The sequence below is a fragment of the Loxodonta africana genome, chromosome 8 (genome assembly GCF_030014295.1).
Source record: "Loxodonta africana isolate mLoxAfr1 chromosome 8, mLoxAfr1.hap2, whole genome shotgun sequence".
Lineage (NCBI taxonomy): Eukaryota > Metazoa > Chordata > Mammalia > Proboscidea > Elephantidae > Loxodonta > Loxodonta africana.
The window spans coordinates 89,568,263-89,588,144 of NC_087349.1; the positions used below are offsets into that span (position 1 = coordinate 89,568,263).

A 19,882-nucleotide genomic window follows, 5' to 3' on the forward strand; every position below is an offset into this window, starting at 1 on the left:
CTGGTGATCTGCTTCTGAAAGATCACAACCATTGAAAACTCTATGGAGTACAGTTCTACTTGGAAACATATGGAATTGCCATGAGGTAGAGTTGACTCAAAGTTAACTGTTTCTTGTTTGTTTGTTTTTGGTTTGGTTTGGTTTGAGTCTCTCCATAAGTCAGGCTACCTACTCTTGATCATATCTAATCATATAATTTTAGAGTTGAAAAAATCGTTGGCTTAGCCGTTTTATTTTTTATGTGAAGAAATGGAAACTCAGAGGCATTGAAGACTCGGGCAAACTCCTGGCTGAGTCAGCGGAGACCACTGCTGGGGTCTTCATATTCACAACCGTATTGCACATGTCTCCGTTTCTGTGCTTTATCTTTTTATGATCTTCAGATTGACACATCCTGAGAAAGTAAGCTAGGGCCTTCTGTCCTGGTGAGCGATTCAACTTACAGGGAACTAAGGAGAAGCCAATTATTTTCACAGACCAGTGAAGAGATTTCATGGGGAACAGATAACTCCTGTGAGCAAGCATAACGTGACACATGTTCTTTAAATGTACTGTCAAACAGTCACTTTCCATTTCTATTTATATTAGGGCCTGATTGTCGATATCTAAAATTGACATTTACTGTGCCCATAACCCTACCACAAATTAAAATCAGACCCCAAGTCCCTCTGCGGAAGATGTTTATTAAGCTGTAGGAAGACATCTGAAATGATACCAAATTACATTTTCAACTTGAAACCCCACATACCACATTTGTTTGAGAGCAGAAATAGGACTGCCTGGGGAATAATATGGAAAACTGAGCAAGTCACTCTCTTTGGCAAGATGCAGGGCCACCAGGGAAGGGAAAAGTACCTTAGAAGAGACACTTCATATATAAATCCCTGTGTGGCTTTTAACTAATCATTTAAACCTAAACAAAATTTCCTTCAGATTGATCTTAAAGAGAAAATAAGCCATTTAAAACCTCATGCTTTTAAAGTACAGATGCAGACATTTCAATTGTGTTTATAAATACACCCTGAGAAGGGGGTCAAAAGAAATTACAAATTAAAACAAGTCTATCAAAATGTAAACTTGGGTTTCAAGGTTTTACCTGACGAACACAGGCAAAAGTGTGTTTGGGTACCAAAAGTTTTTATCTCACTTTTGCCTTTTGGTGTGTAGATATCTGTGGGCATTTGTGCATGACGGGTGTGTTTATGCACATAGTATGCCACAGTCTCAATCTCAGAACTTAACAACAGAACCAACTTTGGCCACAGGGAAGCCATGCCCAGCGGCTCCTTTGCTTGTGTGGCCAGCCACTGAGGAGTTTGAAAAGCTCTTTGGGATCCTTGGATGCCAAGTGCGAAGTAAATGCCAAGTATCATTATGACAAACTTTATTGCTCTTATTTTATTAAGTGTTCCAGATTAATATGAGTTTAGCTTCATGATAAGTGTTCTTATAAAGTGGGAGAACTTGAAAGGTAACTCAGTGAAGTTTGCACAAAGGAATGCACACAATTTTCCTAGAAACTCTCCTGTCCCCCGAAGCCCCTTGCTCAAGTCAATCATAAGTTGACCATCCCTAAAAATCAGGATATTGTTCCTTAAAAAGATGTCTGTCATGGATATGTCATGGGGTACTGCTGCCAAGAAATGAGAGACAATGTACAGCAAGGGAACCTCTTTAAATCAGCCAACAAACCTTGACTGGGCTCCTTGTTGTTAGCTGCTGTCAAGTTGGCTCCAAGTTATGGCGACCCCATGTACAACAGAATGAAACACTGCCCAATCCTGTGCCATCCTCAGGGTCATTGGTATGCTCCAGCCCATTGTTGCGGCCACTGTGAGTTTTGAATGACTTCCAACCTAACAGGCTCATCTTCCAGCACTATATTGGACAATATTCTGTTGTAATCCATAGGGTTTTCATTGGTCAAAATTTGTAGATTGTCAGGCCTTTTTTTTTTTTTTTCTAGTCTGTCTTAGTCTGGAAGCTCTGCTTCAACCTGTTCACCATATGTGATCCTGCTGGTGTTTGAAATACTGGTGGCATAGCTTCCAGCATCACCACAACACGCAAGCCACCACATTACAGCAAACTGATCAATGAATGGTGGGATGGGATTCCTATGTGTCAAATTCCATGCTCTCTGATATCTCTCTCCAATCTAGGGGAGAGAGAGACTCATGACATGCTGTGAGAGCATGTACCTGGGACTAGCCTGGCCTGGAGAAATTAGGGTGAACTTCCCAGAGAAGAAGATGGCTGATACACTGGGGCTCAAATTCATAGACGAGACAATCAGATCCCTCAGAGAGATGGGATATTTCTGAGTCTTTTTCCAAAACCATTTCACCCAAAATTTAGAACAATACAGCTTTACTTTGTATTTTAAAATGATACTCGCACTAATTTTCATTTTCTAAAGCAGATTAATCATCTCTCCAATAGAATATTCATTGAGCATCTTCCAAGGGCCAAACGTATTAAAAATATTATCTCAAATAATCCTCCACCATACCTATGAAGTGAATATTATAGCCATGCTTTTGCTAGTGAGAAAACAGAGAAGTAAAATGAATTGCGCAGACTACACACCCTGGGTTCGTGGCAGAGCTGGGAGGCAGCCCAAAGCCCGTGCCTTGTCAGCCACACGAGGCAGCTTTATTCGATGTGCTGGTTAATGATGGCAGCCAGCAGTATCTCTATCATTTCTGTCAGCCTCTCTGACTGGAATAAGCGAAAATAATAGACCTAATTTAGCACTATGAGCAGTCTGCCAGTTCTTCCACCCCCTCCCTAGAAGCCATGCCAGAAGAATCTATTTTTTAAGAGCCTAATAAGAGGAAATTCCAAAACCTCAGTAAGCCTTTTAATTGTTTTACACTATTCATTCTTGGGAGATATTCTTTTTTTTCTAACTTAAATCCCATGTGCTGCTATTTTATTGTTTTTATTCTGCTTCAGTTTTGTTTGAAAGTAACTGGTTACTATTCTCTGGGTATAGCAATTTGGAGACTTGAAGATCACTATTGTCACTGCCCAAACCTTCTCTATTGTCTCTTCCATTGGCTAAAGAATTCTCTTTCCTTTTACTTTTCCACTTAGGTCTTCCTTTCTGAACTCTGAGTGTTTGTCTGAGCTTCTCTGGAACCTTCTCCAAGTTCTCCTCCTCCTTCCTCCCATGATGTTCAGTGTTTGCTGGACGAGGATTTCTTTAGCATCTCTCCAGTGCCAGCTGCTGTGGAATCGACTGGGACTCCTGGTGACCCCATGTGTGTTAGAGTAGCACTGTGCTCCATAGGGTTTTCAATGACTGATTTTTCAGAAGTAGATCTCCAGGTCTTCCTTCTGAGGCAGAGCTCTGGTGGCAAGTGGTTAAGCGTTTGGCTGGTAGCCGAAAGGTTAGCAGTTCGAATTCACCAGCCGCTCCGCAGGAGAAAAATGTAGCAGTGTAATTCCGTAAAGATTTATGGTCTTGGAAACCCTATGAGGCAGTTCTACTCTGTCCTATAGGGTCACTATGAGTCGGAATTGAATTGAACCCACTCCATGGCAGTGGGTTTTTTTGTTTCTTCTGAGGCACTCCTGGGTGGACTCGAACCTCCAACGTTTTGGTTAGCAGCCAAGCATGTAAACCATTCACCCATCCAGGGACTCCAGCATATGGTTTCGGTTATTTTATTATTACAGGTGGTTAAGAAAGAGTTTGCAGCACTATGTTAGGATGTAACCTAGTGAGTTCGTTAAGCCTTGTGGCAATGCCATTTTCCTTGGGTGTTTCCTTGGAGAGCAAATTATTCTCTCAGCTCAACAATCACCTTATCATTAATAACAGAACTTGAGAAACTGAGGCTTTTAGCAACCTAACGTTGCATAGTCCATGCACATAGTCACAGCTGCCCCACGCCACTCCCCCTGCGTCACTGACATGCCCCCTGTCCTGCCAGTACATCTGGGGAGCTAATAAATTCTAGTGCCGCCTCCTAAAGGGCTGAAATAATCCTGGTGAGTGGCTGGGCGGAGAGTGTTGTAAATCTGGTCTCCCAGGAGAGGTGTATGAAATCTGCCCCAGAGATTCAAGAAGAGGTTACACAGAGGTATCAGTGAGGGTGACATGGTGAGAAGCCTCGCAAAGGGCACAGGCCGAGTAAAGCCTGCCTGGATGATCGGAGAGGTCTTTTCAAGAGCTTTTCTGTTTTCCCTGAGGTCGTTTGCAGCTGGAGCTATTGTCGTTTAGCTGCAAAATTAAGCTGCATATTTGGATCTAGGTACTGGGGGATTGTACTGGGTGTGGGTTCCACCACAAATTACTCATTAAAGCGTGATAACTGACAGACTGAATGGCCAGGAGAAACCTAAACAGAACCGCTGACTTGGGCTTAGGGGGCTGGCTGCCCTCAATGCTGCTCATGAGCTTGGAGAGTGCTTTGCTGCTACCCAGTATCCAGGCAAGTGTGCTGGTGAATGTTTTCATGAATTATTCATTTATGGCGAATGAATGCAAGCAGCAATTGCATGTAAATGACAAGGCTCATAATCAGAGGGCTACTTATCTGTCCTGATGAAGCAAGCAGGGACGTTATGAACAACTCACAAACAGGAAGAAATTTTACTTAAAGGTATGTCGTTATAAAGAGCATTTTCCCTCTGCCAGCCAGATGTACACCATTTATTTGAGCCTGCGTTCGAAACCATCTTTTATGTCTTTTGATCTGCATTTAACTGCCTTTTCTAATTGTAACTTTATCAATAATTGATGCAACTGAGAAGTTATTGGCTGATTGAAAAGCCATCTCTTCATGTCTGTATGTCTGAACTATGGCTACAGCCAAGCTGTTCAGGCACAAAGGTTCTTTTAAAAAGGGTTTTTATAAAGAGCCTTGGGCTCTTTATAAGAAAAGAAAAATCCGATTTTGTAAACATATTTTTTTTTTTTTTTTTTGGACAATAGTACATCAGACACCAATCCAACTGTTTCTGGTTAATGTGAATGAATCAGGCTGGCTACATGACCAATTCAGATTAATGGTGCAGAAATCAGTCATTAAAGAGACCAAAAAAAAAAAAAGGTTGATTTAATAGTCTTAACAGAATGGCTATAAATTTGGATTGCCCTCCTATTATTGCTCTCTCTATTTAAAACTCTTAAAAGCACTAGTAAACATCTCCTCTGCTTAAGTAGATGCAGCGTGTGTGCTATAAAACTGAGCAAAGCCCCAGAAGGATGCAGAACTGTTAGCCGCATTGCATTTTATTACTACCCTTGGCTTTCTCAAAGCCATACTTCAATAAGAAAAAGAAGTCATCGTTTCCAAGATATAAGATACTACATCTATAAAATAAAGACGTCAGTAGTAGAAAATTGATGAAAGGGAGGTCCAAATTTACCTTGCCTGGTAAATTTAATTTCCAATACCCCTGGGTGAGAATGATTCCAAAAGTGATCTTGTCACTTTCCATAAGTCAGTGCAAAGCGCGAAGGAGATGTTTAGTTGGCCGTGGTGTGGGTGTAACTGGTACCTCCGAGCGCCGAGCTTGGAACATTACAAAGTACAATCTGATTGCAGGGCAGGCATCCATTGTATAGGTTGGAGGCAGATGAGTGTTCCTGAGTTCTTCTTGGCCTTTTCTTATGAAATACCTAAAAAGTAATTTTTTTTTTAATTGTGCTTTAAGTGAAAGTTTACAATTCAAGTCAGTTTCTCATATAAAAACTTATACACACATTCTTATGTGACCCTAGTTGCACTTCCTACAATGTGATAGCACACTCCTTCTCTCTACCATGCATTTCCTGCGTCCATTCAACCAGCTCCTGTTCCTCTCTGCCTTCTCATCTCGCCTGCAGACGGGAGCTGCCCACATAATCTCCTGTGTCTACTTGAGCTAAGCGCACTCCTCACCAGTATCATTTTATGTCTTGTAGTCCAGTCTAATCTTTGTCTGAAGAGTTGGCTTTGGGAATGGTTTCAGTTTAGGTCTAACAGAGAGTCCGGGGGCCATGACCTCTGGGGTCCCTCCAGTCTCAGTCAGACCATTAAGTTCGGTCTTTTTACTAGAATTGGAGGTCTGCTTCCCACTTTTCTCTTGCTCCATTAAGGATTCTCTGTTGTATTCCCTGTCAGGGCAGTCATTTGGTGGTAGCCAGGCACCATCTAGTTCTTCTGATCTCAGGCAGATGGAGTCTCTGGTTTATGTGGCCCTTTCTTTCTCTTTGGCTCATATTTTCCTTGTGTCTTTGTTGTTCTTCATTCTCTTGCTCCAGGTGGGTTGAGACCAATTGATGCATTTTAGATGGCTGCTTGCTAGCTTTTAAGACCCCAGATAAAATGTAATTTCTAATGGAAATTAATTTAATTGATGCAAAAACAAATGGGCCTAGTACTCATCTGAAAGTTTGAGTTTAATATAAAGGGCATTGATTAAAAAGTACAGATTACCTTGGAGGTAACCATTTATACTTTTTAAGAACAGAAATCGGTTAGATTATGGCCCCCAAAGGTTGTTAATATAAATTGGAGTTTCATGTATGTGAATCAGTTAAGTTCTTCTCATTCGCTGGGGCAGATGATTTATTGAACACTGCGTCATTGCAGGGTCCATTGCTAGTCTAAGAGATCCTCGCTATTTATGTTTGCATAGTCCAAGAAATAGTTATTAAGTACCTACGAGGTACCATTGCACAAATGGTTAAACACTCAGCCACTAGTCAAAAGGTTGGTGGTTCAAATTCACCTAGAGGCACCTTGGAAGAAAGGCCTAGCAATCTACTTCCAAAAGGTCACAGCCATTAAAAACCCTATGCATAGTTCCATCCTGAAACGCATGGTGCACCATGAGTTGGGATCAACTCAGCAACAACTGGTATGGTAGATATCATGCACTTTCTTAAGTTTCAGAAGTAAACAGTAGTAAACAAGGCTGACATAATCTCTGACTTATGAAGCTTATTGTCTAACTTAGGACAGAAACATTTAATATATCATTCAAAATCGTGTATGGATTACAATTGGGATGCTGAGACTGTAGACCTCAAGAGATCACAGAACACATCTATTTTATTTATCATCAAAACCTCCCCAATTGGAAATTTATAAATGAATTATTATGACCTCACTTGTCAAACCAATTTTCCCCTCTGAACTGGGAGTGTGCACAGAGTTTGATGTCCGTGAGCTGGGGAGGCAGCCAGGGTCCAGATAGTACAAGGCCTTGGAGCCATGTCAAGTTCAAGCACAGGGAGATGGACTTACTGGTATCTCTGATGAGCCGGGGCATTTGCTGTTTTGCTTTGACCATTTTACTAGACAAATAGGAGGTAGGGGCATTGAGGAGCAGGGGTGAGGCAGACATTAGTTGCTGTTTAGTCTACTCTGACTCGTGGCAGCTCCAGGTAGAGCAGAGCAAAACTGTGCCCAGTCCAGCACCATCTTCACTATCAGTGGTATGCTCAAGTTCATTGTTGAGGCCACTGGGTATTCTGAGTGACGTCCAACCTAGAGGCTCCTCTTCTAGCACTTCCAGAATATCAGATAGGATGATATTCTGTTGTGATCCATAGAGTTTTCATTGGCTAATTTTTGGAAGTAGATCTCCAGGCCTTTCTTCCTAGTCTTAGTCTGGGAGCTGTACTGAAACCTGTCTGGCACAGGTGACCCTACTGGTAGTTGAAATACAGCTGGCGTAGCTACCAGCATCATAGCAACAGGCAAACCACACCGTATGACAGATGGGTGGTGGAGGATACAGATTATAAAGGCAAAATTCTTTACCTAGATGCCCAAATGTTTGAGTGACCAACAGAAATACTGGTGACGGAACAATCCTTGCAGGGAAACTCAAGATCTTTAGCAGGGGCTCTTCTTTGAGCCTCAAGAAAGCTTGAGAAATGAGAACACATTTTAATTGAATTCTGCCGGTATTTTACTGTTTTTTCTTGGGCTGCATATTTCTGCTTCTTTGTCTCAATTTCCTCATTTGTTAAAAGGGGAAATACTGTACTTGCCATCTATCTTCAGGAGCTTGGCAGTGAGACTTGGTGCAGAGCTAGAGCTTATTCCAAAAAAGGTACAAGTGATATGATGTCTTTTTAAAGGTGGGTCGGACAGCTGTCTTGTTTTTCCGATTATTTGTTCTGTTGGATTTTTGTCTTTGCTTTCAGGAAAAACAAAATTCTGAGGGCTGGTCTCTGGGCAACAAGTTTGGTTCCATTTTGAGGAAACATTTTCAAGGACCCTTTCTGAGAAATAATGTGAAGTCATTTTGAAGTTCTGTAACACTGTGGGTGAGAAGAGCCCATCTGCCTCCATTGAAGGGCTTGGGAATCTGAAGTAGATGGGCTTCTAGAGAAATATCTTACATGTCCAGGAGTGTTGGATATTTTTACTTTGTTATATAGCAGTTCTTTAATTAAAGCTAAGGACTGGTGATCTTTCAGATGCCAGGCTTAAGCCACAATTTCTTTAATTATGCTGGTTGATCCGTTATTTGATCAGTGTTTCAGAGTAATAGTAACAAAAGCAACAACTTACTTGTATTGAGCATATTTAATATATTTAACAGGTATTAAGTCATTTATTCCATGAGGTTGACACTATGGGTTGATCATCCCTATTTTATAGTTGAGGAAACGGAGGCACAGAGAGGCCAAGGAACTTGCCCACAGTCACACAGCTAGTAAGCACCTGAGTCCGTGATATTCATAACCCATTTTAGTATGTAATTATTAACCATGGAAGAAATTAAGTATATTGTCTTCCTGTTTCACATTCTACTTGATTATCCTGACAATTTGCTTTCTTTACGAAAAATCGGAGTTTTAAAATTCTGTTTAGGAGAAGAGTGAGCAAATAAGCATTTCTCATTGCAAAGTGCCTTCTCTTAAGACTTAAGAATTTATATTCCCTTCTTTAGCTCTTTAGTCTCCCCACCCCAGACAAAAACTAGTTTGCTGAATTAGGCCACAACACTTCATTTAAGAAGGTTCACATGAAGCACACACTCATTTTTAAAAGCAAATACAAGCATAGTGGACAAAACTCTTCAGTCGGTATGTGAAATTATGTTACATTTAAATGAAAAGAGAAATGTGGGCCCTACAAACTGTAAAGCCCTCTTTTACTTTTTTTTTTTTTTTAGGGGATACCTTCTATTTTGGGTTTACTTGTATTTCAAATGTAGTCTTGATCTTAAGAAGTAAAAGCTGCCCCTGCTCAATTTCATTTAATGTATACATTGACCACCTACTATGTGCTAGATGCTGAGTTAAGCACTGTGAATAGAGGTGACCAATGAATAATACCATTATCATAATGAAATTTATAGTCCATCTAGATTTAGAACATCTAGTTTTCATTTGAAGTTCTAGAATTTGAACGTTATAGCTTTGCAGGGTTTTGATATAGCCTATTGTCTGATGCCTCCATTAGACGGATGAAATGGAGATCCCAAATGTTAACGAAGTCTCTTTCCTGAGACAGTGACTCTGATAGCAATGACATCTAGACCTCCTGCCCTCAGGTCCACTGTTTTTTTTCCATTTTATTGCTCTGAAGAATTTTTTAATTTCCCTTCCCAAGTCTTTATTACTATTATTATTTAATCTGCTCAAGGTTTCTTATATGTCTATAGTCTGATATTTTTTTTTCTGTAGTTATTGTTGTTGTTAGGTGCCATCGAGTCAATTTTGACTCTTCGTGACCACGTATGTGCAGAGTGGAACTGCTCCATAGGGTTTTCAAGGCTGTGACTTTTCAGAAGCAGATCACCAGGCCTGTCTTCCTAGACACTTCTGGGTGGGTTTGAGCCACCCATCTCTTGGCTACTTGTCGCAATTGTAACCATGTGCACCACCCAGCATTGTGGTGATATATGTACAACATAAAAATTTCCCGTTATAGTCAGTTTTAAGCGTACAATTCTGTGGCATTAATCACCGAGCCTGTTGTGCATGGGATTGCCATGAGTCAGGGGCGAACTTGATTGCTGCTAACATCACCACCACAATTACATTCACAGTGTAGGGCAGCCAACACCATCTATTTCCAAAGCTTTTCTATTATAGTCTGATGTTGATGCTAACACTGATCTTCCAATTTTCTAACCAAATTTATTTTTCATTGTCCTCCTTCCTCTGCCACATGCCTGGCAGATCTGTTTGTCCTTCTGTCCTTATAGTTTAATAGTCCCGGGGTGCCATCAAACTCTTAAAGACCTGGGAATGGACAGCAGTCTGCAGTGATCCTCCCCAGACACCCCTAGACTGGAAAACATCTCTTGAGTGGGGGGGAGGGAAAGTGAAGACATGAAATCACTTGCTATGGTACCTACCGTTCTACTAAGGACAGTGAAAACATAGTCTGTCATACTTGACATTTTAATTGAAAGAAAAGCTTACATAGATTTCAGCCGTAAGCACTATGTTTATACAAGTATATAAAGAGGAATAGTCTGTCAGCTTGGAAAACTCTTAATGCCACGGGACTCAGTTTAGTAATTGAACAATCCAACATGAGCGCACACATCTTACCTTGTTCCATGCCTCAATAATTTTTAGTAGAAATACTTTACCTAGAGGCACACGGTTATTAAAAAGGAGGCTCGACTTGCTCAAAGTCTGGAGTGATTAGCTCATGGCAACAAGCCTGCACTGGAGAAAGACTGTTGGGTCTTTGTTTTCGCAACTTTACTGCAATTTGCCATCTTATATTCAGAGTCTAACTGATGTGTTGTTTGGGAAGTTTTTTTAAAGGAAGAAAACATCGTTTCACATGGATGAGTGATTTCTCATCTTAGCGATATTACAACGTTTTACTACTTCATGGGAAGTCCAGTGAGCAGTGCGAACATCAAAGGCAATGACCCGTGAATTTACTTTAGCATAAAAAATCAATGATAATTTAGTTATGGGAACCACCAACGTGTCGTGGGGAAGCCCTATATTGTAAGTTGAGTATAAGCCCTGATGCTTTTCGTGACCCACGTGACCTTTGACACATTTAAATGTTTCTGATTTCAGCTTAAACAAACAAAAAACCAAACCTGTTGCCATCAGTTGGTTCCAACTCATGGTGACCCCATCTGTCTTCTGAGTAAACAAACCTACCGTATTGTATTGTTTCAAATGATAAGAAATTAGGGATGTGAAAATACTCGGATATAAAGCTTTCTCCACGTACAGTATAAAAGGTTTTATGTATGTGCAATATGTTAAATAGTAACTATCATTATTTTAGTGTACACAAAGCGAATTAGACAATGAAGGCAGTTACGTATTCTAATACCACTCTTGCTTCAGTGATCTGAATATCCTGGACAAAGTATTGCTTCTTGGGCTAAGCTACACAGATAATGACCTCCGTCTAGTCCTTTATGGGTAGGCATGGGTTTTATATTTTCAGACTAGTTTTTGTAGTGTTAAAAGCCCATGCAAGAAACCTAGAAATTTCCTTCAGTTTTGATAGGTGGAGGTTGGGGAAGTAGTTTACAAAATTTGTATGAAACGATAAACTCGAAATTGTTCAGGAGCCAAACATACAGGGATTTCAAATGACCATTTTCCCCTCCAAGTATGCGTTGCTAACTGGTCTGATTGGTATTAGCAGGTAATTATTATGATAATAATAAGGGGCCCAGTGTCTTGGAAAGCTTTCTTAATTAATGAGGAAATACTTGATATTTTAAAAATTAGCGATCTATGCATCTTATGAAAATAATTGAACTAATAAGAATATTGAATTAAGTAAAACATAGCATTCTCCAGCTTTTCTATACAACTGAGAGTTTTCCATATACTTCTGGGAAGAATGAAAACTCATTTTAATTTCATTCTTTTTTGCATCTCAGTAGCACCATCAAGTTGTTGATTTTTTTTTTTTTAATCAACCCACCAATAAAAACTGATAACCAAGATATTTTTTTAATGTTGGAGCCAAATCTTAAATGATGAGAATATACTACACTTTGTTCATGAAGTTGGTATTGCAAACCAACATCATAAAGAAATGTTTTTAGTTGTCTTTCCTATAAAGTTCTTCTTGCTTGTCCCTGTCTCTACTTCAAGAATTTTCCTTTAAGACTATATGTATGTTTAAATGTGTATATTACATTTCTCAATCTATCTATCTGTCTGTCTATCTATCTACCTGTTTGTCCATCCATCTATCTCTGTCTGTTTGTATTTATGTGTGTGTGTATATATATATATGTGTGTGTGTATACATATATATAATTAGCTGTAGCAGGAGTGCTTTGGATACACCTTTGTCATTATGAAGCTAGAAAGCTCAGACTATTAATCTTGGCCTTGGAAGAACTGGCCATTATTAAACATCAAATGCTTTGATATAGAGTCCTCCCCCCGCCCCATAAAGTTCCAAGCAAAATACCAAGACTGGAAGATGTAAAATTAAAGTTGTCTGTTCACTGACTCACATTCTATACCCATCTGACTCCAACCATCCACATTTTCCCCCTCTGAATGAGATAGACTTTAAGACCCAGCAACGTTACAACCTACTATAATTTTTCAGAGCAATTGAAACAAGCAGTTTTCTAGATCTATAAAACCTAAGGAGCCCTGGTGGCGTAGTGGTTAAGAACTATGGCTGCTAATCAAAAGATGGGCAGTTTGAATCCACCAGCTGTTCCTTGGAAACCCTACTGGGCAGTTCTACTCTGGCCTATAGGGTTGCTTTGAGTCAGAATTGACTCATGGCAATGAGTTTTTGGTTTGTGAAATCTAAAGGACTTCCAAGGCCCTACTATTCCTTATTGTTAATATTCCGAAGTTTCCAAGAGCACATGTCCAGAAATACCTGTAGTATTTCATTGGGTTATTAGAAAAGACTCATTTCATTGTTCCAAGCTACTTCAGTTAGCCTATCTGTATATCTGCTCATACACATTCTATTAATAAAACCAGGTATAATTTGGATGTGCATCGACATAATCTGCATGTAGAGGCTTTATATTCCTATATATTTTCATATATACATACTCCTAAGCATATTAATATTGACTAATTTATGACTCATCCTTCTACGATGTATGTGACTGTAATAACTAGCTACATTTCCAAAGACACTCTCTGCCAAAAAGAGTGGAAAACTTAATCTTCTTTGGAATTATTGCAGCGATGTGAAGGAAGAACTTGCTGGCATTCTTTCCCACATTTCAGTCTCCCACTTCTCAGCCTTTCTCCATGAGTCACCCATGGGAGGCCAGCAAGCTCCAAAGAAGAGGCCCCTTATGCTCCTCCAATGGGGCTCTAGACCAGGGTGGGGCCAGGGTGGGGTGGGGTGAAGGATGGCCTTCCATAAAGCACCTGAAGGCATTTGCCTACACAGATTATCTCTGCAACCATTACCCAGCCCATGGGAGATTTTTGGGTTTTTTTTTTTTGAGAAAATGCATTCATTCTGGAAGCACTAGTTTATAGTGTGGCATTCAGGATAAGGTTGTTTAACATGGACGACTCAGGGGTCCTCAGGGGTTTTTGTTTGTTTGCTTGTTTTGCTTTATTTGTTTGTTGTTAAGTCTAACAATGTGACACTTATACAGCTCCCTGGAGCAAAAGCATCAGGAGATGGAGAATTTAGCCAGGGAGGTCACTTGTTTGCCATTTTTGATAAAAGGAAATCATTCCCCTTTTCCTCAGTCCCACATTCCCTGGCTCATTAAATTAACTTAAGGCCATTTAAAAAAGAAAGAAAAATTTCTGGCAAATTGAAGCAAACGCTCAAACTATGTACTCCCCCGAGAATGCTTACCCAAGCCCGGCAGGTCAAGCCAAAATCAGTTTCTGTCAAACAGCCTAACACCTCAAGTTATTATGAAATGAGTGATTAGTAATTGGGGGCCAAGCTCCAGGCTCTCACAGAGAAACGCCCGGCTGCAGCGCCATGAACCACAATTCGGCTGCTTTGTGTTTGTGTCCTGGCTTTTTTTTCTTTCTTCCTCCTCACTCACAGTAGAAAACTATGACAAAGTCAAAACAGGTTTCTGTTAAGAACTCATGAATGAAGTTTGCTTTGCTAATCCAGAGGGTGAAAATGTATCCCAAGCAAAGCAAAGCGGGCCTCCAGGCAGTGGTGTGGGAGAGTGTGGATAAAACAAGTGTGCACAGATCTCAGCTCCGAGCTACTCCAGAGAGCAGAGACTTCTGAGAAAACACGGGATTTTACCCCACGGTCTCTTTCCTGTGGTGTGGGAATGGTAGGAGATTTACCGATTTGTTGTCCATGGAACATCAGTTAGATAACAGAGACCAGGAAATGAAGTGAATTTGATGTATTAACAAGGAAGCAGCAAAGGAAACCAGGCTTGTGTTTTATTTGTTATTATTTCCCTAATTTCCTCAATTAGGTGGCTCTCCCACTAGTGGGTCTGATCTGTTGGACATGTGATGGCATTGTCTCTGCTGGTTCTGGATACCAGGGAACCAGGCAGTGAAACCCTGCCCCGGGCACCAGGACTAATGTTTCTTCTTCTCTGTTCTCAGGCCTGTTCCAGGCTCTCTATCTTCTCTGCTACACCTCCACAATAGACAGAGACAGCCCATGCCAGCCTCCATGCCTGGAACCCTGCCCAACCCCACAATGCCGGGCTCTTCCGCTGTCTTGATGCCAGTAAGTACCTCTGTGTGTCTCACCATAGTTTCTCACTTCCTCTGGGGCTTGCTGCTTTTAAAAGAGTAAAGGAAAAGCTAGGGTCTAAACTGACTGGAGAATCCCTGGGTGGGGCAGATGGTTGGTTTCTAACCTAAAGACTGGTGGTTCGAGTCCACCCTGAGGCACCAGAAGAAAGGCCAGATGATCTACCTCTGAAAAATCACCCATTGAAACCCCCGGGGAGCACAATTCCGCTCTGACACACATAGAGTCTCCATGATTTGGTTTCGATCCCATGGCAACTGTTCGTTGTTTTTTAACTGACTAGAAAAGAGGGCAGCTTCTTTTGAATGGAAAGTTGAGCCGTGTGCCCATCCCTGAGATGGGTTGCTGGCTGTCCTATCCTGCAGTGATTCACCAGTGAGGGGTGGTCCCATATTTCTGCTGGTGACCACTGAGCCTGCGACATCCACGGAATGGGATTTGTCCAGGGAGATAGTGTTTTATGACTACTCAGAAGTCTACAGCTTGAGCTGTATACCAAGTGTCCTTAAATTGCAGTGAGTAGAGTAACAAACAAACAAAAATAGTAACAATAATAACAATTGTACATCGTAACTGCTAACACGTGTTCTTGGGTATCATGTTCTGTGAATCCTGCTAGCAGCAGTTATTGAGGGCTTGCCATATGTTACTCGTCATCAAGCCCTTCTAAGCAATACTTGAAACAATCCTGCAAGGAACGTACTATTACGATCCCTATTTTTTAAATGAGGAAAGTGAGGCAAGTAACTTGCTTGAATGAACAGCAGAGCAGCTGAGTGCTGAACCCAGGAATTGTGGCTCCAGAGCTCACTCTTTCACTTACTACATGATACATACATTATCTCCCTTAATTCTCATGACACGCTTAGGAGGTGGGTACTGTTATTACTCACATTTTCCAGATGAGAAAACGGAGGCATAGAGAGATTGAGTGACTTGACTGTTATCACAGAGCTAGTAGGTGATGGAGTCAGGATTTAAAGTCATGTAATCTCACTGAATTCACACTGAGTAACCATTATATGGAGCCCTGATGGCTCAGTGGTTAAGAGCTCAGCTGTCAACCAAAAGGCTGGCAGTTTGAATCCACCAGCAGCTCCTTGGAAACCCTATGAGGAAGTTCTACTCTGTCCTATAGGGTCACTGAGTCGGAATTGACTTGACAGCAACTTTTTTTTTGTTAAGCCATTATATGATTATGCATAATTATTATGCCTTCCTCCTTTGAAAAGGATAGATAAAAGTAGAAAGAGACCCAGGGCACTCTTTACCTCTTCTCCCCGCTCCTTGACATTGTGTTCTTGAAATATGACTGGTGTTACTATTCATAGGCCACCAGACGTCTCAAAAACTCTGTAGGTATTGTGATGTTTGAACTCACACCCCACCACACACAAAATTTTTAAATGAGTAACAATAATAATAATACCTTCCAGAGCATTTTAGCTTCTTAATGGATTTTCTATGTGTTATTTCTTTTTGTTCTCACAGCAGTTCTGTGGAGATATGGTAGTAGTATTTATTGTTATACCCATTTTACAGATGAAAAACTGAAAAGCCATTTTACAGATGAAGGGAGTTGTCTGATGTCACACAGCTTATGAGTGAGGAGGTGCAGTGGTTGCATCGCTAGGGTTGGTGTCACCCAGTGTGGCAACTCAGGGTGTCACCCCCCATGCTAATTACCACAATATTGTTGCTAAAACAGCAGATAATTTGACAAAAATCACAGACTATAAAAAACACCAGCAGCAATGAAAACAGTGGTTAAGTCCTGCGGCTGCCAACCAAAAGGTCAGTGGTTAGAATTCTCCAGCCACTCCTTGAAAACCCTATGAGGCTCTTCTCCTCCGTCCTATAGGGTCGCTAGGAGTTGGATTCGACTGGACCGCATTTTTTTTTTTTTTTTAACGGAAACAACGGTGTGCGTTTGTAACGCATGCAAACAAAACCATGTAATTCGAAGCATCATTGTAACTGAGTAATAATGACAACTCTGACCGGAGCGCATTAGAAGATACAAAAAGTAAATTAGCAGTTTTAGCCTTTTGTGCACATTGACACAAGTAGGCTTACAAAAAACATTTTTGTTGTTCTAACTAACTACAGGAATATTTTTATAAAAAATAATAAATTTCTGCTGAAACACTGCACAAAAATTTATGGACAGTCATTTCAGTGTCACCCCCTCTGATAGTGTCACCCACTGTGGTCCCCGCAGTGATACCACCAAAGAGTTGTGACTAGAATTCACATCTCAACTCATGCTAAGCAGCTCAGATCAACCCTGGTTGAGAAATTTGCTCAAAGTGTAGTCAGGGAACTGGGAAGGGCTTGGCCCCAGTTTAGAGAAATGGACCTGCCCATTATAAATACTGGAGAGTCATCAGTTTAGAAATAGTCTTTGCAAAATTGGTCTAGAAGGACAAATTGAGCCAGGTAATGTTACCAGCACTTCTCTCCTTAGGCCCCTTTAGATGAAGGAAAACAGCACCATCAACGCAATTATCCCAGGTTTTATTCAAATCATCTAAGTGCATGAAGTCTTCCACCTCAGACTGCCTTCACTGAGGCTCCAAATCCCACTTGTCCAAAACTAGTTTCTTTTTAGAACTTCTGTGCATTCACTAGAAAAATACTACCACAGTGACTTTTTTTTTTCCATTTTCCCCAACTGTGTACCATTCCCAGGGAGCAAAGATGGGTACTTGGGCTGAAAGAGCCTAGAGAAAAGGCAACTTTGGGTACCTGATGCTAGTTTCCACCACATCATCTCATCGTATTACCTGATTTCCTGTTGATACTTCAGAATAGAAGCAAAAGTTCAGGTGCATGGTCAAGAGCCATTGTACACAAAAGTCAGCGATGTCACCCCAGTGGGAGTTTCCAAATCCACGTCAGTGATGTGTACAGTCATCATGATAATAGACATCGGTTGAGAGCAGTGGTTCTCAACCAGGGGTAGTGTTGCTTCCTGGGGACATTGGGCAATGTCTGGAGACATTGTTGATTGACACAACTGGAAAGGAGGGGAAGAGTGGTACTAGTGGCATCTAATGGCTAGAGGATAGGGATGCTGCTAAACATTTTACAATGCACAGGATAGGCCCTCACAACGAAGGATTATTCAGCTCAAAAGGTCAATAGTGCCAAGGCTGAGAAACCTGCTGTACCGAGACACTAATGTAACTAAAGAAAATTAATATGAGACCTCCTCCAAAAAGTACATCCTATCATTTATAATCAGTAAAATCAGTTGCAGTGGAATCGATTCCAACTCATGACGACGGAATGCCAACTGAGATGTTTCAACAAACAGATGCAGTGCTGGAAGTGCTCACTCATCTATGCCAAGAAATTTGGAAGATAGCTACCTGGCCAACCAACTGGAAGAGATCCATATTTATGCCTATTCCTAAAAAAGGTGATCCAACCAAATGCGGAAATTATCCAGCAATATCACATGCAAGCAAAATTTTGATGAAGATCATTCAAAAGCAGCTGCAGCAGTACATCAATGGGGAACTGCCAGAAATTCAAGCCAAGTTTAGAAGAGGACGTGGAACCAGGTATATCATCGCTGATGTCAGGTGGATCCTGGCTGAAAGCAGAGTACCAGAAAGATGTTAACCTGTGTGTTGTATTGACTTTGCTAAGGCATTCGACTGTGTGGATCATAACAAATAATGGATAATGTTGCAGAAAATGGGAATTCTGGAACAGTTAATTGTGCTCGTGAGGAATCTGTACATGGATCTAGAGGCAGTCATTTGAACTGAACAAGGGGATACTGCATGGCTTAAAGTCCAGAAAGGTGTATGGCAGGGCTGTATTCTTTCACCATACCTATTCAATCTGTATGTTCAGCTGGACTATATGAAGAAGAACAGGACATAGGATTAGAGGAAGACTCATAAACAACCTGCGTTATACAGATGGCACACCCTGCTTGCTGAAAGTGAAGATGACTTAAAGCGCTTACTGGTGAAGATCAAAGACCACAGCCTTCAGTATGGATTACACCTCAACATAAAGAAAACAAAAACCCTCACAACTGGACCAATAAGCAACATCATGATAAATGGAGAAAAGATTGAAGTTGTCAAAGATTTCATTTTACTTGAATCCGCAATCAATACCCACAGAAGCAGCAATCGAGAAATCAAAAAACGCATTGCATTGGGCAAATCTGCTGCAAAAGACCTTTTTAAAGTGTTGAAAAGCAAAGATGTGACCTTGAGGACTAAGGTGCACCTGACCCAAGCCATGGTGTTTTCAGTCGACTTACATGCATGCTAAAGCTGGACAATGAATAAGGAAGACAGGAGAAGAATTGATGCCTTTGAATTGTGGTGTTGAATATTGAATATACCGTGGACTGCCAAAAGAACAAACAAATCTGTCTTGGAAGAAGTACAACCAGAATGCTCTTTAGAAGCAAGGATGGTGAGACTGCGTCTCACATACTTCAGACATGTTATCAGGAGGGATCAGTGCCTGGAGAAGGACATCATGCTTGATAAAGTAGAGGGTCAGTGAAAAAGAGGAAGACCCTCAACAAGATGGATTGACACAGTGGCTGCAACAGTGGTCTCAAGCATATCAACAATTGTGAGGATGGTGCAGGACCAGGCAGTGTTTCCTTCTGTTGTGCATAGGGACGCTATGATTTGACACTGGCTCGACAACACCTAACAACAACAACAGCATGGCAACCCCATGTATATCAGAGTAAAATTGTGCCCTATGGGGTTTTCAATGGCTGATTTTCTGGAACTAGATCACCAGGCTTTCCTTCCAAGGCACCTCTGGGTAGACTGGAACTTCCAACCTTTTGGTTAGCAGCTGAGCACATTAACCATGTGCGTCACCCAGGGACTCCTAGAAACCTAGAATTTTTCTTCCTTATGATCATATCACCAGCTCCAGTGCTATAACATTGGCATTTCAAGCATGGTTAGAGGAGAACCTCATACCCTAGAGTTCCTGCCCCAGGGGGCTATGATTCCCTAGGTATAAAAGATAAGTCTATGTCTTTAGGTGAAGATGAGATCCTTGACTGATTTGTATACATACTGCCAGACCACATATTTCACAAAGCCCCAGATCTGAAGCAAAATGATGTACTTGTCCATTCATTCAAACATTCATTCATTCCATACACTTTTGTCAAGCACCTTCTATGTGCCAAGTACCTACGCTAGGTGCTGGGGAGACAGCGATGAGCAAGGCAG

At 41.1% G+C, this 19,882-nt stretch overlaps 1 protein-coding gene across 3 annotated transcripts in view; it reads left to right on the forward strand.

The window, feature by feature from the left end:
* CREB5 (cAMP responsive element binding protein 5) overlaps positions 1 to 19,882 on the forward strand; it is a 390,225-nt gene that overhangs the window by 256,023 nt on the left and 114,320 nt on the right. For all 3 annotated transcript variants that reach the window (XM_064290105.1, XM_064290104.1, XM_023544323.2), the window contains one exon: positions 14,495 to 14,621. In XM_064290105.1, coding sequence (XP_064146175.1) covers positions 14,495 to 14,621 — 127 coding nt within the window. The remainder of the gene's footprint in view (positions 1 to 14,494; positions 14,622 to 19,882) is intronic.